The 19,811-nt window shown below is 44.3% G+C and overlaps 1 protein-coding gene and 1 pseudogene across 1 annotated transcript in view; one reads left to right on the top strand and one right to left on the bottom strand.

Moving 5' to 3' along the window:
• The window catches only part of SNX31 (sorting nexin 31), a 62,608-nt gene that overhangs the window by 7,271 nt on the left and 35,526 nt on the right, over positions 1-19,811 (top strand). The window contains exons 3-5 of the mRNA XM_060035222.1: positions 6,501-6,615; positions 9,789-9,853; positions 18,662-18,772. Coding sequence (XP_059891205.1) covers positions 6,501-6,615; positions 9,789-9,853; positions 18,662-18,772 — 291 coding nt within the window. The remainder of the gene's footprint in view (positions 1-6,500; positions 6,616-9,788; positions 9,854-18,661; positions 18,773-19,811) is intronic.
• On the bottom strand, positions 1,198-3,155 carry LOC138413869 (zinc finger protein 211-like; annotated as a pseudogene).

Raw genomic sequence — 19,811 nt, 5'->3', positions numbered from 1 at the left:
ATTGGCAGGTGGATTCTTAACCACTGTGCCACCAGGGAAGCCCCTAAAATCGTAATTTTTTATACACGGGTTTTTAAGTCTTCATGGGAGGGATCAGCCTGCATTCAGTCTTAGCTTTTAAGTGTGGGTCGCAAGAGGGGGAGGGCAAGTTCTTGCTAATTAACAATCATCATTTTGGTGAGTTAACATTTTTCTGGAGCAGTAGGAGGAGCAGTGAGGCAATGGATCAAGGGGCTTAGGAAGAGGAGCCTTAGGGACCAGGACACGTAGGGCCACAGTGGACATTCTTAGTCCTTACGTGTCCCTCACACTGCCCAGAACAGTGAGCGGGTCAACCACATAACAGGGCAACAGGGACATCCTGAGGTGGGTATATAAAGAAGATGGACAGGACATTGGAAACAAATCACTGCATATGGCAGTGGAGCCAGTGTCAAATCTGGGGTGACACCAATGACCCAGTCCAGAGTGCCTGGCTTAGTGCTGCTGTCCCTGTGGAGAATTTCCCAAGCAGGAGGGTGTTTCCGGGAGATGTGTACTGGTAAAAATGAAGCTGGAGACCTGGTGGCGATGCAGATGTCAGGTGTGGGTAGTTCATGGTCAGGACACAGCAAATGGAGGCCCTGCTCGGAGGGGCAGGAGAGAAGCCAGTGGATGGGTGCAGTGTGTAGATGAACCACTCTCATCAAAGCCCTGGCAGTAGTGGCCCCTTGTGGAAGTCCCTCAACCTCTCTGAGCTGGACACCCCTCCTTTCATAAATGGCAATAATAATAACTGAATCACAGCACTGGTTTGGTTGGGTAGATAAATGGAGTCAGTCACAGGAAAGTCATCAATATTGGTTCCCAGAGAAAAGATAATCCTGTCCATCAGCACGGGGCTGGGGTATGAGCAGGGCTCCTGGTGTGGGGATCGGCTGGCAGAAGTGTCAGAATGGACAAGGTGTTCTTTCAGTCCCCAAACCTGGGTGGGGGGCAGGGAAGGAGTGAAGTGACCAGACTCCCGATATCCTGAACCAGGCAACCTGGCATTGAAGCCCAGATCCCTGTCCATTTCTGGGAGATCACAAACAGATGACACATCGTCTCTGTGCCTCAGTTTCCTCTCTAGAAAGGATCCATTAGCTGCACAGGTTCTTCTTATTCTCTTACCACCTGAAACTCCTCCAACATCACTGCCGGCCATATGTGTGATATTCATAAGGCCCTTTCTCCAGTGTGAACTCTCTGATGTTTAATCAAGTGGTACCTGTGGGTGAAAGATTTACCACATTCCTTGCACTCAAAAGGCTTTTCTCCAGTGTGGATTTTCCTATGGATGCAGAGGAGCTGTCTTTGCTTAAAGGCTGTCCCGCATTCAGTGCACTCATAAGGCGTTTCTCCAGTGTGAACTCTGTGATGATCATAGAGAGAGGATCGAGTAGTAAAAGACTGCCCACATTTACTGCACTCATAAGGCCTTTCTCCACTGTGAACTCTCTGATGACGAAGAAGGCTAGAGCTACCAGTAAAACATTTCCCACATTCACTGCAGTCATAAGGCCTTTCTCCACTGTGAACTCTCTGATGATATTGGAGGCCACTCCTAGCAACAAAACATTTCCCACATTCACTGCACTCATAAGGCCTTTCTCCACTGTGAACTCTCTGATGATACCAGAGGCTACTCCTGGCAACAAAAGATTTCCCACATTCACTGCACTCATAAGGCTTTTCTCCAGTGTGAACTCTCTGATGTGCAAGGAAATTGGATTTGCAGGCAAAAGATTTTCCACACTGGGTGCATCAATAAGGTTTTTCTCCAGTATGAACTCTCTGATGTTCAATTAAGATGCACTTTTGGATGAAAGATTTAGCACATTCCTTGCATTCATAAGGCTTTTCTCCACTGTGGATTTTCCTATGTGCTCTGAGGTGCTTCCTTAGGCTAAAGGATTTCCCACAGTCACTGCAGTCATAGAGCCTTCTGCCACAGTTAACTCTCTGATGTCCAAGGAGACCAGATTTGCAGCTAAAATATTTTCCACAATGGCTGCATTCATAAGGCCTTTCTCCAGTGTGAACTGGCTCATGCTGAATAAAGTTACATGTTTGGATGCAGGCTTTCCCACGTTTGCTGCACTCACAAAACCCTTTACTAGTAAGGACTCTCTCATCCTGAACAAGTATTTATGTGTGACTGGAGGCTTTCTTGCCTTCTCCCCAGCTGTGATGACCTGTTCCACTGTGAAAAACAGCTTCACACTCCTTACTGTTCTGTTTCTTCCTGGTATTAGTGGCTGTGGCTGAAGTCCCATGTTGGCCACGAGGTCGTTCCCAATCTCCATGTAAGTAGGTAGATTCCCTATTGTGTGGATTGTGCAGCTCTTCCAAAATGAGGGTCTCCCCATGTCATATCACATGGGATTCTCTCTAATATGCGGCTTCTGGTGCTCTTGAAGGTTTGCAGTGAAATAGAATTGTTTCCCGCATGCCCCACATATGTATGCTTTCTGCCCCCTATTTGTTCCTTGCTCCTCAGCCAAGTGCAAAATGTCTCTCAAGACTGGGGTGCACATCTTACAGGGCTGGGTCTTCTCAGGAGACAAACCTGCCCTGGGGGGTCCTCATCTGTGACACTCCTTCTGCAGATACGCTCTGTTCAGAAGGTGTCTCTTCATCCTCAACTCCAGGAAAAGAACCTGCAGGAATTCCCTGGCAGTCCAGTGGTGAGGACTCAGAGCTCTCACTGCTTTAGCCTGGGTTCAATCTCTGGTCAGGGAACCAGGACACTGCAAGCCTGAATCCTTAGCTGCAACTTTGGGGCTACTGGTGTTAGGGCACTAAGGAGTAGGGATGCACTCTGGCTAGCCATAGTAACCACAGCACATGACCAAGCAGTTGAAGAAGAAAGCAGTATCCATGGTCCAGATGTGAGAATGACACAGCAGCCCCTAGGGAAAAGGAGAAAGGCAGAACCTAGCTCAGAGGATAGGGGTGGGTGTGAGGGCCTTACCCAGCATGCATACAAGTGCAAAGTTCTCCACCATGACATCAAGGTACAGGTGTATCTGAACCTCATCAAGAAGACACCATTCCTCCCAGGAGAAGTATACGGCCACATCCTCAAAGGTCACAGTGCCCTGAGGTGGGTCGGTCAGTGCAGGCGCCGCCATCAGATCCTTTGCGCGGAGCGGCAACAGTCCAGCAACTGGGTCAGACTCGGCATGGTTACTCCCCACCTATTCAATAATTTATATCTATGTAGACTCCTAGATATTTAATTTATACTTTAGGTTGTACTTCAGTAAGACTTTATTTTATTGTTCAAATTGTTCCAGCTTGTCCTATGGGAGCTCTTTCAGTTTGCTCCTGTGTTTCTTTGACATACCCCTATTGTTGACTTTTGTTTGTTTTGTCCACTTTCTTATTTTCTGGTGTACAAGATGTCCCAGGCTCACCTTGTATATTTCCTGCCTTGGTCCTAGAGTCAACCATTTCTCCCTGGAGCGCTTGTTGCTTTTTGGAGAATGATATTAGAAACCAAGATCTGGGCACCAGATGTGTTCCCTGCTACTGCAGTGTCATTGCTTCTAGGCCCTCTCAGCTGACACAGCAAGAAAATATATGTGTATATATGCATGTCTGTAAATACTTCTATGTGTAACCATCTGTATGTATATTAAGTTAAACATGAGTTCATACCAATATCTCTGACAATAATCCATTACCACATGGCTTACTCTAGCCTATTCCCTTTACTTACCTGAAAACTCTCATTCCAACAGTGAGAAACCTGACTCCCACTATCTGCCATCCATTTACTTAATTATTGCATTCTGTACACACATATAATGGTATTAGAATTGTTAACCTGTACCTGTGTAGGAAACAACTTTATCAGCTAAAGCGCAGTACTTCTGTACAGCTTCTTTTGCCTTTACTGTGACAGACTCCACTCATTTGCCAAGTGACTTAGGTCAGCACCTTTTCTCTCACCCCCTTCCTTGCAGTTGTTTCATATATTTGTAATATAGTTAAATTGTTTACTCACATTCTGCATTCTATCCTGGGTTTTTCCCCACTTCCTAAATGATTTTTTAATATATTTGGACACATTAAAGTTGTATTGTAAAGTTCAGTAGATTTGACAAATGCAGAGCCTCACGTATCCACAATGACAGTATCATACAGACTAGTTTCACTGCCCTAAACAATTCCATGTGCTTCACCATTTCAGTACCCCCATCCCAAGCTCCTGGTGATCATTGATGTTCTCACTCTCTCTATAATTTTGCTTTTTTCCAGAATATCATATAATTGAAGTCATATAGTATGTAGCTTTTTCAGACTGGCTTTTTATTTATCAATATGTATTTACGATTCCTCCATGTCTTTTTATGTCTTGACAACTCATTTCCTTTTATTGCTGGGTAATATTCCATTGTAGGGATACACCCAAGTTTGTTTATCCATTCACATACTGAAGGACATCTTGGTTGCTTTCAGCTTTTGGTGGTTATGAATAAAGCACCATTTGTATGCCGGTTTTTATGGACATAGTTTTCAAATCTGTTGGGTAAATAACTAGGAGTGTGATTGCTGCACTATGTGGTAAAACTATGTTTACTTTGTAAGAAACTGCCAGACTATCTTCCAAAGTGGCTGGACCATTTTGTATTCTCTCCAGGACATAACTTAAAAAATTTTTTAATTGCAAAAATAAATGTTGGCATCAAATGAAAATTCTTTAGTAGTCAAACAAACAACCTAGCAGACCAAACAAAACAAATCAGGGAGCTGTATCTTCCCTACAGGTAGGCAGTTAATAACATTTCTAGGTGTTAGATCAACACTGTCCAATAGAACTTTATGTGCTGGTGGAAATGCTCTATATCCTTTGTGTCCAATTCAGTAGCAACTTGCCACATTTCCAGTGGCTATTGAGTATTTAAAATGTGGCTTGTATGACTGAGGAACTGAATTTTAAATTTTATTTTATTTTAATTTAAGTAGTCACAGACAATTAATGGACATCTTATTGGATGGTACAGTTCTGGGCCACTCTAAGGATTTTGACTTGTACTTGAGTGAAATGGCATGCCATGAAGGATTTTGCACAGGGAAGAGGAATGATCTGACTTACATTTTTAAGTTATAACCTCAGATTCTGTATTAGGAATAGACAGAAGGGGAGCAAGGGCAGAGGCAGAGAGATCTGTTGTAAGGCTACTGCAATAAACTGGAAGAGATGACAGTGGTTTGGGCCAGGGTGATGGCAGTGGGGGTGGAGAGATGTGGTCAGATTCTGGATGTATTTTGAAGTTAAGGCCTATGCAAGGTAAATATTTGCCAAACACACACTGTACTTTTGACAAAGGTCATGGAATGAAAGTTCTTATTTGTTTGCAGTCTCATTTCTATTAGATCTGCTTTCATTTTCTTTAAGCCACTGAGCCTTCCTGCTCCAGAGGTACCATGTTAAAATCTCAGTGGGTTTCTTACTGGTTTCCTTTCTCCTATTTTAAAGAGAATGATGAGGTATCTTATCTTCGAGCTATCACTGTAAGCATAAGGCTAGAATGAAGGAAGATGCACTTTTGGTTATCTTAATTTTAAAATTATTTTTGATGCATCCACTATGAGCTTGCATAAAAATAATTTCCGCCATGGTCTTGGGTCATGTGTGGGTGGGGAGGAGGAAGGGGCCTGGTTGGGTTTCTATCGGGATCATATGTCAGCATTATAGGAATTCTAGAACCCAGCGCTGTCCACTAGAAATATAACGTGAGCCACGTATGTAATATAAAATTTTCTGTTAAAATTTTAACATGTTAAAAAGCATAAAAAGAAACAGGTGGAATTAATTTTAAGAATATATTTTATTTAATCCAACAGATCCAAAATATGATTTCAACAGGTAATCTATATAAAAAATTATTAACGAGATGTTTTGCATTCTCTTCTCTCTGTACTAAGTCTTCACAGTCTGGAGTGTATTTTACAATTACAGCACATCTCAGTTCGGACTAGCTGCATTGTCAGTGGCTACCAAATTAGATAGCACAGCTGTAAACATCTGCTGTTATGTTCAGATTGGGTGGGGGGCATGGTGGGGGAATTAAATTCCTAACTCTCATCATTGACATCACAGATACTATTGGGGAATTAATTAAATATTAATATTGTATGATGTAATATTAAGATTGTATTGTATGAATATTGTATGATGTGACTGGTGGGCAGTTTTGTAAAAACAAATGAAAAATTAAAATGTACACCATATCTATCAAACTCAGACTGGAGTTGTCAGTCCATGATATTTCTAATAGTGTTCTAGAAACCTTTACAGAAATAAATTGCTCCTTAAGAAAATCGAGGTATCTCCTTTTGGCCACCAGGAAGGGTTCATTTTGAATAAAGTGCTGGAGAGAGACTTGCCCTAAGAGGAGGCTTTGGTATCTCACCAACCCTGAATTTCAGGCGCTTTGCCTTAACCGTGTGTTTTCTGGATCTTTCAGCTGAGGCGGGTGTTTGGAAATTGCCTGCCACCCTTTCCACCAAAGTACTATCTCGCAATGACCACATCTATGGCTGATGAGAGAAGGGACCAGTTGGAACAGTATTTGCAAAATGGTATGTATTTGGATCTTTTAAAACAGATTTATCGAGATGTGAAAGTCACCCATTTTATATATTTACTCAGTGGTTTTTAGTATATTTACACGATTGTGCAACCATCACCATAATCTAATCTGAGGACATTTTTACCGCCCCGAAAAGAAATCTTATACCTATTATCAGTCAATCCCTGTTTCTCTCCTCCACCAGCCCCTGTCTTTATATACTAATTTATGCCTTTATAAATTTGCCTGCTCTGGATATTTCATGTAAATGGAGTCATAAAATATGTGGTCTTTGTATTTGGTTTAAAAATGCTTTGTTTAGATTCACCACCCCGCAGCCCCTGCCCCCGGGGGCTCTGTGTTGGCTTTGATTGTAGAAGTCAAAGAAATATCTCTGGATTAAGAGTGAACAAACGGATAAAATGAACGGCTTACGTGAAAGTTCTCAGGAGATAGCGGAGATGTTTACTGGCAGTGCCAGAGTTGGTTATTCCATCTCTGTCTTCCCCAGGAGCCATGCTAAGGCACAGGGATACTCGGAGGTCTGCTCTGGCCCTGTGAGGCTGGCAATACAGAGGTCCTGGCCCACTGCTGGGTTCCTGAAAAGTGTTGTGCACAACAGGACTGAGCTCTCACAAACAGAAGGGGGTGGGGAGAAATAGAAACATTGGCATTCAAATATTTAAAGGTTTAAAAAGCGGGAAATGGTATAGACATAAAATGTTTTAAAAATATAACCCGTCCAAAGAGTATAAAATGAAAGGTACATTCCCTTCCACCTCAGATCCCCAAGCCTCTAGAAAAAACCACTATTACAAGTGGCTTGTGTATTTCTCAGAAACCATCATATGTATTCTAGTGTGTGGGTACATCCCTGCTGGTTAAACACAAATTGAAACTTACCTTATACACATTTCTGTATCTGAAACTTTTTATTCTGAAAGAATTTCTGATTTACAGAAAAGTTGCAAAATTGATGCAAAATTTTCTGTATTCTCTTTACCCAGATTTCCCAAATGTTAACATTTTATATTTGCTTTATCATTCTCTCTCACTTTCCCATGTCTCTGTTTGTATTATGAATGTGTGCATACATATATATTATATATAATTTTTTGAGATGCCTGTTTTGCATATACAAGCCAGTTTACCCTTAAATACATCTATGCGTATTTCCTAAGATCGAGGACAACTCTTCTGTAACTACTGTATAGTTATCAAAATCAGGCAATTAGCATTGATATAATAATGCTATCTAATATAGAGACCTTATTCAAACTTCACCAACTACCCCACTAATGTCCTTCATAACAAAAGAAAAAAAGCTTTTTCTTCTATATGCTATTTTATTCCTTTTAAAATATTACTCTTACAGGTCATTCTAGGTGAGAGATTATAGATTTACCTCATTATTTCTCAGGGCTGCACATATTTTTTTTAAACATAGTAAACAAAAATTCTAGAAGTCATTTATTTTCCATTCATCTTTTGTAGTGGAGACTATACCTCTTTTAGACCTGTTAAATAAACTCTTTCAAGCTCAAAATGTAATATCTTTTGAATTTTCATTCCTTCTTGGTTTGTGTTCTCATATCTTCATGAAATACTCCTTTTAACAGCTGGCCTTTTCACAAATGATCACACTGCTTAAAGGGTCACTTCTCCAGGCCTGGCCTTTATCTGTAGTCAGGATGCTTTGTGAATCCTCTTGGAAGGTAAAGGAAGGAGACAGTGAGGCATAGTGCTGTGACTGTGAACACAGGCTCTATTCAGACATAGAGTCAAGTCCCAGGTTTGCACCTCCCTGGCTGTGTGACCTGGGGCAAGACACTTACCTTCTCTGAGCTTCAGTGTCTTTATCTGTAAAATGGAGATACTATTTACTTCAGGCAATCTTCTTTTGTTGTGCAGATTAAGTGAGCTAAAATATACCAAGTGCTTTGGTGGTACCTGGTACTTAACAGTTGTACAGTAAATACTAGTTGGATGAACACTTTTTCAATAGCTTTCCCCATCCCCAATGATTATATTGATTAGTTTGCATACATGGCACACATATTCCAGAAAATATATATTTTCTGGAAATTATATATTGACAATTTGACAAAAAAGACACTCAATCCTTTGTCAATTATATATATATATTTTCTGGAAATTATATATTCCCCATCCCCAATGATTATATATCCCCATCCCCAATGATTATAATGATTAGTTTGCATACATGGCACACATATTCCAGAAAATAAGACAAGAGCTTCTTCCCCCTTTAGAAAAGAGGGAGTACCTTTTATAAAAAACAGTTTCTCCTGTTACAGAGACACTCTCTCTCTTAGTTACTTTATTTTGAAAAACATGGCATCGTTTGGGAAGCACTACCTCAAATGACCTCAGTCAGTGCTAGTTTTGAATGCTGGTAGAAGTTGTTTGACAAAATCAGTAAAACAGCACCAAAAAGAAAGACATTTAATACAGATTTAAAAATTGGATAAGTTTAGCTCAAGTGCAGGGTCCAGGAGAGGACTTGTGGGGAGGAAGATAAGAAGTGAGGAAGCCACTGAGAAGCACTTCACGTGTGAGTGTGAGGTCCTCAGGGGAGAGCCTTGGCCCATCTGCTCGGGCCACAGCGCTGGGTATTGGTATCTGGAGCTTTAAAACTAAGGGGCAAATTGCTCTTATAAGTATAGAAGAATGAAATTTTAAATATCTGACAGCCTTATAATTGCTTTTTTTTTGGTAACCTCTTGAGAGCTCCCATCGTGAAAAGAGGTCCTCTTAATCAGTGTTTCTTGGTTGATTTAAAATTTTCAAATTACCAAGCATCCTGCTAAAGTGGGAGTCTAGGTCCAAGTTTTTAGATCTTATTGCTACCTCGTATTAACCCCATCATCCTTCTAGTAGGGGCAGCTAGATAGATATTGGGCCAGGGGTATGCATGAATAAAGTAGGATTCCTGGAAACAGTCAGCCGGATTGGTGTGATGGGTTCATGCTGCCTGCGAGGCTGCCTGGAGGAGGCGGGCTTTGTAGATTTTCTTGAATTTGAGAAGTCACAGGCTCCATCGCCTTCAAGGAGGCAGCGGTGCACTGGCAAGGCCTGGAGGGCTTCCTGGAGGACAGAGCAGTTTAACAGAGCAGTCAACCCAGCCCAGTGGTAACCTGGCTCGCTGTCCCTGTTTTTCAGTAACCATGGACCCAAACATGTTGAGAAGTGATGTCTTCGTTGATTTTTTGAAACTGGTGCAGCTGGTAAGCTTGCTTTTCTTGACTAAGGTCATTATTTCACTGCAGAATATGTCTCCGTGTGTGCTTTTCTGGTCATCAGCCCTACAGAGCCTGGATTCAGATAAAATACATTCGTTTGGAGTAACAGGAAAATGGTTCCTATTTTGTTGCTTTGGAAGTTGAGATTCTAGATGGAAAATTAAGTGTGTCACTTGACCTTTTGCCCACTTTATTTAAGCAGATACCTTTTTTCCTGTAGCTTAAGCATTGTGCATCTCAAAACTGGCCATGCAGGAGAGAACCTTTTACCATTAAGTGCACCCATGACAATTGTGGGACCCTACTTTTGTAGCTGGGACTTCCAAGTGTGCCACAGTGAAGACCTCAGGACAGTAGTAATAGCCATGCCAGCTATCACTTGTATATTCTCTGCTCCTGACTTTATCGTAAACGGATCATGGAGAAAATTCAGTCTCAACAGAATGACAGACAGCACCTCCCTTTCCTTTGTTGGTCTAAAGAACAACTGTTCTCTTGTCCCCTAGAGGCTGGAACTTGGCCAAGTACATTTGTTTAGCACGGCACCCATTCAGGTGGTACACATAAGAACATTTTTATGCCTGCATGTACATTCTTTTTTTTTAATATGTAGATTTAATTAATTAATTAATTTTTGGCTGCGTTGGGTCTTCGTTGCTGCGCGTGGGCTTTCTCTAGTTGCGGCGAGCGGGGGCTACTCTTCGCTGTGGTGCACAGGCTTCCCATTACGGTGGCTTCTCTTGTTGCGGAGCATGGGCTCTAGGCGTGCGGGCTCAGTAGTTGTGGCACGCGGGCTTCAGTAGCTGTGGCTCGTGGGCTCTAGAGCGCAGGCTCAGTAGTTGTGGTGCACGGGCTTAATTGCTCTGCAGCACGTGGGATCTTCCCGAACCAGGGCTCGAACCCATGTCCCCTGCATTGGCAGGTGGATTCTTAACCACTGCGCCACCAGGGAAGCCCTGCGTGTACATTCTTGACTGAATGGAAGAGCTTCAAAAGGATTGAAATTGCACAATGACGTGATATTACTGAACTGGCTCCTTAGGTCAGGGAGGAATGATACCTTGATCAGACGTGTAAAAACTGGGAGCAAATTTGCATTTACTCAGTTGTTCAAGTGTGTTGACAAACTTACTGGTCCAGTCAACTGAGAAATGCCCCTAGAGTCTCCCCTCCCATTGTATAATTGCTCGTACTTTCACATACACTTAATGGTATGTGTGTGTATATATATATGTATATACTTTTCTTTGAAAAGGTTGTTTTTGAGGCAGTGCTAGTGGTAACATTCCAACAGCACAAAAGGGTCTATGATGAAAGTAACCTCGCTTCCACCATGGGTCTCCAGGGCCCCCCCTCAGAGACAACTGTTGTTTACAGTTTAATGTATGTCCCTTCCACGCATTTCCATGCACATGCAAGCATTCCTATGTATGCATATCCTTTTTTGCTTTGCAGACAAGCACACACTCTACCCACTTTCTGAACCTTGTTTTTCAAAGTTTACATCTTGCAAACTTTCTATGCGAATGCATGGAGGTACAGTCAGCCGTGGTTCTGTCATCTTTGTGTGCATTATGGTTTTTACCTTCAATGCTTTCTAAAAATCATTCAGAGGATGGCAGTGTTTTGGAGCTTTGTTTTGAGTGTCTTTTTTTCCTGATAATTTAAAGGAGTTTTTTTTTTTTAATGTGTTTTTCTTTCCTCCTTTCTTTCTTTCTTTCTTTTTAATTGGGATATAGTTGTTTTACAATGTTGTGTTAGTTTCTACTGTGCAGCGAATTGAAGTAGAGTTCCCTGTGCTATACAGCAGTTTCTCATTAGTTATCTATTTTATACATATTAGCGTATATATGTCAATCCCCATCTCCCAATCCATCCCACCCCACCTTTCCCCACTTGGTGTCCATACATTTGTTCTCTACATCTGTTTTATTTGATTTTAGTGCTCTCAGTATTTTTTTATCTGTATAACTGCACAGAAACCTTTTGCCCCCGCTGCATTTTGCAGCGTCTCTTCCTGCTTCTTCTGATGAGATTTTCACTTTTGCAATGGCTTTATTTTTCGCTCCTGTTGCTTCCGTGAACTTGGCCAGCTTCCTTTCACGTCTATTCGCTTACCTCTTTTTGGAGACCTTGATCTGTTCTTTGAGGTCTGAGTTCAGAGAAGCCTTATTTTGATTAACACAGCCATTGTTTTCATCTCCTTGGTGGCCTCACTTTTGAGGGGGATATATTTTTCACCCTTAGTTGGTCATGTTTCTTTCCTCCTTTCTTGCGGGATTTTTGCCTCTCGTTCTCCCAGGTGATCCATCAACTTTGAAAGGGGTGCATTCAGTAAGCCAGCTGGCCCACGGTGTTGGAAGTTGCTGGAGCTGAGCTGGTAGAACCTGTCTGCCGTACTTCTGGATCTTGCCTCTCCATCTCTGAGGACTTTCTCACTAACACTTTGCCCCAGGCCAGAGCGGCATGTCTGCAGTGAAACCCAAACCACAGTTTCTCTTATCAAGATCACATCTTCAACCATCCTGCTGACTAATCAGCCTCAGAACTGGCTTAGTGGTTAGAGTGCAGGCTCAAAGTGAGATGGCCAAGGTTTAAATTTTGGCTGCCCTACTTTGGATTTGTGTTTACTTAGTCTCTTTGTATGTCAGTCTCCCCTTCTCTAAAATGGGGAGAATGGCTCCTCTCTTAGTGCTGTTGGGAGGATTAAGTGAGCCAGTGCTCTTAAGGCACTTAAATGTAATCTGGCCAATGTTATAACACTTATGTGGTCCTCCTGCTATTACCAACGCCAGCCCTTTTTCCTCTTCCCAGCCTGCTGAGAGATTGCTTCCGGCAAAGATGGCGGGCCAGCACATCTCTCCCCAGACACCAGGTGGTGTCAACTGGGCCCAGAGTTGTGCTCCCAGACCTGCCTAGTGCTTCCTGATGAACTGCTTTAACACAGCTTCTATGTGGCTTGAGTCCTGCCCGCTGCATCTTTGTACCTCTGCTTCCCTTCTCCCTGACCAGACCCAATTTTCACCAGAGACAGCCCCTCTGAAAACCCAGTTGTCCAGGCTTGGGACCATTTTGAACTTCTTCAAAGATGGCGAGGTGTGGGTCTGCCAGACCATTCAAGTAGCCCAAGGAGCAGGGATTGGGAAGTTTCCCCACCTCAATATTATACAGACCCCACCTAAATATTTTCACTGCCTTTGATAAGTGCCTGGCCTGCAGTTTCCCAGTGGTTATCGCCAAATAATCACACGCTCACGGGCGTGGCTCTCCAGGGCTCAGCAAGTACAAGCAGATCTTCCTGTCTCTGGGCAAGGACACACTGTGTGAGAAACGTGAATACATGTGACCGCGTAGGAGCCTTCCGAGGAGCCTCTATCAAGGATGGCCAAAGGCAAGCTGCAGTCATCAGAGGGGGTTGCCTCTACAGGGCATTCAGTCTGGGCCAGACCCAGTGCTTTCTGTGTGGTACCTCATTTATCCCTCACAACTTGTTGAGGACGGTGCTGTTAGTGTCTCTTTTTCAGGTTAAGTAATTTGTCCAAGGACCCACATCTTCATAAGTGGAAGCCCAGCGAGCCTGGATCCACTGACGTCATGAGATAGTTCTAGAGTGGTGGCAGCCCCCCAGCCCCGCCCCCTGCCAGGTACCCCTTGTTGTGTGTGTCTAGCCTCCACCACCCGCCCCCGCCCCCGACTTACCATGCTCTGTGCTTTTGCCCTGCAATTGCCTCTGAGATGAAGGGACTTTTGAAAAGGCAAAACCAAAGTCTTTAGACTAAAGACTTTTTATGTTCCTGGTTCTTAATCTAAAGTGTGGACAGCATGTTTGAGAAAAAGGAGACTAAGAAGGTATTTGGAATGGCTTTTGTATACTTGGGAAGTTAGGGGCAATTTATGTATCTGGGAAGTGTTGCCCACCATAGCTCTGGGGGCTCTAGGAAATGACTGTTTCCCCATTTCCTCTTAAGAATGTTTTCCGTGTCCCTTGGAGTGAAATGATTAGGACCGATTATTAAGTATGATAGAAATTTAGAGGTTGGCGAGTCCAAATATGGATTTTCTTGGATAATAAAGCTCAGGATAAGCACCGTGGCTACCAGACATTCTTCTGCCTCAGAGCAGAATATCAATAACGCACACTGATGGAGCTTCTTCGATAAATTAAACAATTTCTCAGGGTATTACATTCGATTTGAAAAGAATTAGCACATGTTTCAAAATGTGTTAAGGCAGCCCATGGTATTGGAGGATTTCGAGGTTTCTTAAAAATAAATGCATTCCGTTTACTACTGTGAATTGTGTGTTTTAATTCCTGATCTGCCCTAGATCAAGATGAGTTAAGTTTTGTTTTCCTGCAATCCGAACACACCACTTTGGTTTTTTTCCTCTAATTGCGTTTTTGTATGGCTTTTACATTTTATAAATTATATATGTACAAGTAAAATTCAAGTATCACAAATAGAACCACATTCCTCTTTGATCACCACTCCAAATGTTTTATCTGTTGTTCACTTGTTTTTATTTCATAGTACAAAGGTTTTTCAATGGTTTATTTCTCCTGTTTACCATATTGTTCTAAAAATGTTTATTTTTTTTTATTTTTTTGCGGTACGCGGGCCTCTCACTGTTGTGGCCTCTCCCATTACGGAGCACAGGCTCCGGATGCGCAGGCTCAGCGGCCATGGCTCACAGGCCCAGCCGCTCCGCGGCATGTGGGATCTTCCCGGACCGGGGCACGAACCCGTGTCCCCTGCATCGGCAGGCGGACTCTCAACCACTGTGCCACCAGGGAAGCCCTCTTTCCTTTTCTTTTTAAAAAATTTATTTATTTGGCTGCACGGGTCTTAGTTGAAGCGTGCAGGATCTTTAGTTGTGGCACACAGGATCTTTAGTTGCGGCACATGGGATCTTTAGTTGTGGCATGTGGGATCTAGTTCCCTGACCAGGGATCTAACCCGGGCCCCCTGCACTGGGAGCACAGAGTCTTAACCACTGGACCACCAGGGAAGTCCCACCCCTGAATCTTTTCTTGACTCTTTTATTTCTTATCTGTTGCCACTAAGTCAAATCAAAGGTACATAACGACCTCATCATTCCTACTGCTAACAATAATGAAACAATAAAGCTGTCATTTGAGTGTTTGCAATGAATGGCATCCCACTCTTCCCATCCTTACTTTTCGAGCTGAAGGAATGGAGTACACAGAAGGGAAGTCACCTGTCAAGGTTTACACAGGGTCACATGCAGTGAGTGTGGAGTTAGGCTTGGAAGCAAGCAGTCTGCTCTGTGGATCATGAGTTTCTTAAGCACACGGTCTAGCCCTGTTCCTCGGTACCTCGCACACGGATGACTGTCTCCAACTTCTCTCAAGTCTCCCACATCCTCCAGTCCCTCCTCTAGTTCATTTTCACCACAGTGCCAGACACATCTTTCCATAACTCCATTTACATCCTTCCATGTGCCTGATCCAGAACCACCATGGCCCTTTTTTTTTTTTTTTTTTTTGCGGTACGCGGGCTTCTCACTCTAGTGGCCTCTCCCATTGCGGAGCACAGGCTCCGGACGCGCAGGCTCAGCAGCCATGGCTATCGGGCCCAGCCGCTCCGCGGCATGTGGGATCTTCCTGGACCGGGGCACAAACCCGCGTCCCCTGCATCGGCAGGCGGACCCTCAACCACTGCGCCACCAGGGAAGCCCCCTTTTGCCTTTTTAAATAAAATCCTCAAGAGTCTGATTTCAGGGCCATCTATAATCTGACCCACTCTACCAATGCAATCTGCTTCCTCACTTTTCTTTTGCAGAAGAATTTAATATGGATATGCGTTTCTATTATTTTAACTGTTTATATAATTTAGATACCTATTGGTCTGCAATATAGTTTGAGTTGGGAGTTGCACTGAAGTAACAAATTAATGGTAACTTTTCCTTAAATCATATCCAAAGGCAATGACATCTTTCCGTTCATTTCAAGAGTGTTTTTCCTCAGAGGTAAGAAGTGTTTGTGAGGCCAGATACCTTTAAGAACCTAAGACCTGGGCAAAGGTATACCTAGAAAGGGACTATTTGCAACAGTTGCTCTGGGGAAACCCCTGACCCTTGACTACTCTGCTAGATATGGGGTCTTGGGAGCCCTACTGTTAGCAGTTATCATAACTGCAGGGGAAGTGGGGAAATCTGCCAGAATTCCCCCAGGAAGGTAAAAGTGAAGAAAGTATGGGAGAGCTGTGTAGGGAGCTCAGGGCCTGTGCTATGGAGGTGGGAAACCAGTGCCCCTGACATGCTCTGGGAGGGCTTGGAGTGATTTTCACAGGATCCCAGGAGGTGGGTTGTCCCGGCACTGGATGCTTGAAGGGAAAACCTGGCAGGTGGTTGGTTTAGCATCTGCTGATTTGGAGGCTAGTACTGACAGGGAGAAGCCACAGGACTGTTTGAAAAGTGACCAACACAGTGATCGATAAGTGGCAGATTGACTCAGGCAGACAGACACTTACTGTACGTGGAGGGGCAGCATAACATGGTCCCTTATGCTGGTACTACGGTGGTAACATGGCAGCCACATAACTTATCCAAACTCGGACACTTTTGAGAGTGGAGGCGGCACTCTGAGTGTTATGATACGTTAGTCTGCTCGGGCTGCCATAACTGGGAATCTTAAAGAACAGAAATTCCTAAAACTGTGAGAAATAAATTTCTTCTTTGTGCGTGTGTGCAGAGAGAGCAAGCTCTGTGGTGTCTCTTCCTACAAGGAAACTAATCCCATCATGAGGGACACTTAACCCTAATCACTTCCCAAAGGCTCCATCTGCAAACACCATCACATTGGAGGTTAGGGCACGAACCTGAATGGGGGAGGAGGGACACAAACATTCACTCCAAGGCAATGCTGGACCAGCCAGGAGATGAGTCCAACCTAGTTGAGCCCAGGCTGTGGAGTCACGAGGAGCTGGCCTTGAATCCTGCCTCTGCCACCAACTAGCAGTGTGTCCTGGAGGAGTAATTTAACCTTCGTAGCCTTGTACTTCATCTGAAAAAGGGGGCTTAATGAGTGTATATCCCTCATGGAATTGTTATGAGAATTACATGCGCTACCCTCAATATATGTGAAGCAGTTAGCACAGAGCCCAATTATCAGTATCGTGATCTAACAATATATTTGTATGTAATAAATACATAGATAGTATATTTACTCATAAATGAGATGCTATCTCTACAAGTTGCCTGTATATGTGGATATAACACCTTCACAAACTGCTGCTTTTGTGGACGAACCCTTTGAATTTGGGAAGCAGCAGCATTTCTCTTCTAAAGCACTTAGGTTCAGAATCATAGACATTTAGTGACTGTAAGTAAGTGGGTTCAGGGCAGGCGTGGTTAAGATGTAAAGTCAAAGCTTGCCCTTGGATAACAAAATTAGGAAAAAATAAGCCTGTTACTAACATGATGGACCTTTTGAGGTACTTGGGCAGTGCGATTGGGTTGTTGGATTTCCCGGTTCCCTACAAAGCCTGGTGCCTAATCCTCTGTGTCTGTGAATGGCAGGGGGTGGTCAGGAGGACTAAGGAGGGCGAGGTGCTGCCTGTTGAGGGGAAAGGGGTCTCACCCGGTCAGCTGACCTGAGCCCCAACCCCGTGATCTCCCAATAATCTTCTGATCAGTCATCAGGACCTTCCCTCCCCCAAACCGATACCAGGAAGGAGGTGACCTGGATATAAATTTTCTGGTCACTAAAAAGAGATACTGCCTCTCCCCCCATCCCCCCCGCCCCCATCCCCACACACTGTGTTGCTAATTACTAATATTCTGGTTTATATAGCAGGCTCAGAACACAGAAAATGATCTGAATGGCTCTTTTCTCATTTCTCCCAAGGATGACACATCACTAGTGCCGTTCTAAATGCCTAGGAGAGAAGGGAACGCATTGCATGCGGTGGCTGCGTCAGGGTTTAGTCCATCGTGGAACCTGAGATGAGAACGCTGTGACCGGGATCAGCCTCCCAGAGACAAGCAGCTCTGTAGACTGACAGGGTCCCATCAGAGGCACTGAGAACAGCCACCCCCAGATGCAGCTGCCCTGGAGGCCCGTGTGGGCAGCCACTGGCCCTGCCTCCCCGTCAGGGTCACTCTCTCTAAGGAAACTGAGTGCCGACCTCAGCCTCGTGCTTTCCTGAACTCGGACGGGCTTCCCCTGTCTGTAGCATGTCTCTGACATCCTAGAATGCTCTATCCGAGAGGTTCACAGGTCCCCGGATTCGCAGTCCCCTCTGGCACACACGCATCCCCTCACAGAAGGCCAGAATGCGAGAGTGCAGGCAGGGCTGTGCTGAGCTGGGGTGTTGGCCCCTTAGCTGGGTGCCCATTCACCAGATAGAGACCTGATCCCCACACAGGCCTCAAAGTTAGCAGCTTCAGAGTTTTGCTGCAGCAGAACCATAAATTAGCGCATATTACAAACTTTTAGGGACGCCTGGCAATATTCAATATGAGAGTTAAAATCTGGGATGGCCAAGAGTTACGTGGATGGTTTTCTCAAAAGCTTTTTCCCTAAGGCAGATGCCTTGTTTATTGGGAAATTATTCAAGCTGCATGTCATTGCTTTGCCTGAGCTCCTCTCCACCCTCTCCTCACCCCCACCACATCCCCAAAACCAGTCCCCCAAATCTCTGCACTTGGCTTGCATTTGCTTTGGATACTGTATGCCCCAAGGGCCCACCGAGAGGAAGATGACTGTCTCCTGCGTCGATGTGCCCCGTGGAAGGGCGCCAAAGCTCATTGTGCTTCCTTTTGCTTTTATAGGACACATTTAGCATCACTACCGAGAAAGCGTCTCTGGATATATTTCTGCCCGATGGAAGGAGCATTAAAGTCGAAATTCTAACATCAGATACTGCCGAAAGAGTCCTAGAGGTAAATTCTATCCAAATTCCAGCCCCAGAACTGAATTTAGGAATCATTCTGTTTGAAGGCAGGGACTAGGATATGGTTACCTTCCAGAAGCTTCCTGCCTATCATTTTACTCTGGATGACTTATCTGTAGAGATGCTGGCTTCTGCTGACAGACTGATGGAGGAATCTCAGCTACAGCCGATCCCCAGGGTCTCTTTGGGTTTTTTTCCCCCTCTGTGGGCATCAACTTTCCAGGTCCTTGCTAAGGCTGTTGTTGGTTCTCTGGAACTCAGCCAGGGATGTGTCCTGCACATATGCCAAGTGCTTTATTACGGGATATCCCTACTCAGGAGCAGGAAGGAGGGTGGAGCCCAGATGAGACTACCCAGGTGGGCTGGTGACAACTTCTGGCAGACAGTGACAGTGGGGTTGTCAAAGCCAGAAAGAGTGGTCCCTCCTCCCTCACAGGGGAAAACCCCTGAAACCAATGCCCAGCACTTCTAATCCTGGGTCCACAGGACCAGAACCGAGTTCTGGTCAGTTCTCTGAGGACTCAGAGGACGAGACCCAGAAAGCATCCTTCCTTCTCCAGATGCAGCCATTACCAGCTCTGTCCCTGAGGCCTTTCCTTCCTCGAGCTGGGCTTCAGAGAGGACTCCGTCTTCTCTCACCCACACACTGCTGTAGGGCCAGCTCCCAGGTCCCTTGCCTTTGGAGGGTTTTAGTTTGTCAACTTAAATAAAAAGGTAAAATGAGGCAGCTCAAAATTGTCAAGAAGATGAGCGTGTTCAGGAATAGCAGAGGAATTGCAGCTGGGGACGCGAAAGCTGGAAAGGCTGCCGGCGTGTCCGCTGAGGTTGGGGGAGGCTTTATTTATGGGCTGGGAATGTAAAGAAGGGAGAGTTCAGTTAGAGTCTACTAAAATCAAAACAAATGGAGACCAGATTTGAAAATTCCCCCAGCAGACAAAACCGGTCCGGTCACACAAACAAAGCTGAATTCCACTTATTTTGTGAGACCAACCTGACCTGGGTCATATCTTGTTTGGGTCTCTGGAAAC

The sequence above is a fragment of the Delphinus delphis genome, chromosome 17, assembly GCF_949987515.2.
Source record: "Delphinus delphis chromosome 17, mDelDel1.2, whole genome shotgun sequence".
NCBI classification, from domain to species: Eukaryota; Metazoa; Chordata; class Mammalia; order Artiodactyla; family Delphinidae; genus Delphinus; species Delphinus delphis.
This window is presented reverse-complemented; position numbering and strand designations above follow the sequence as displayed.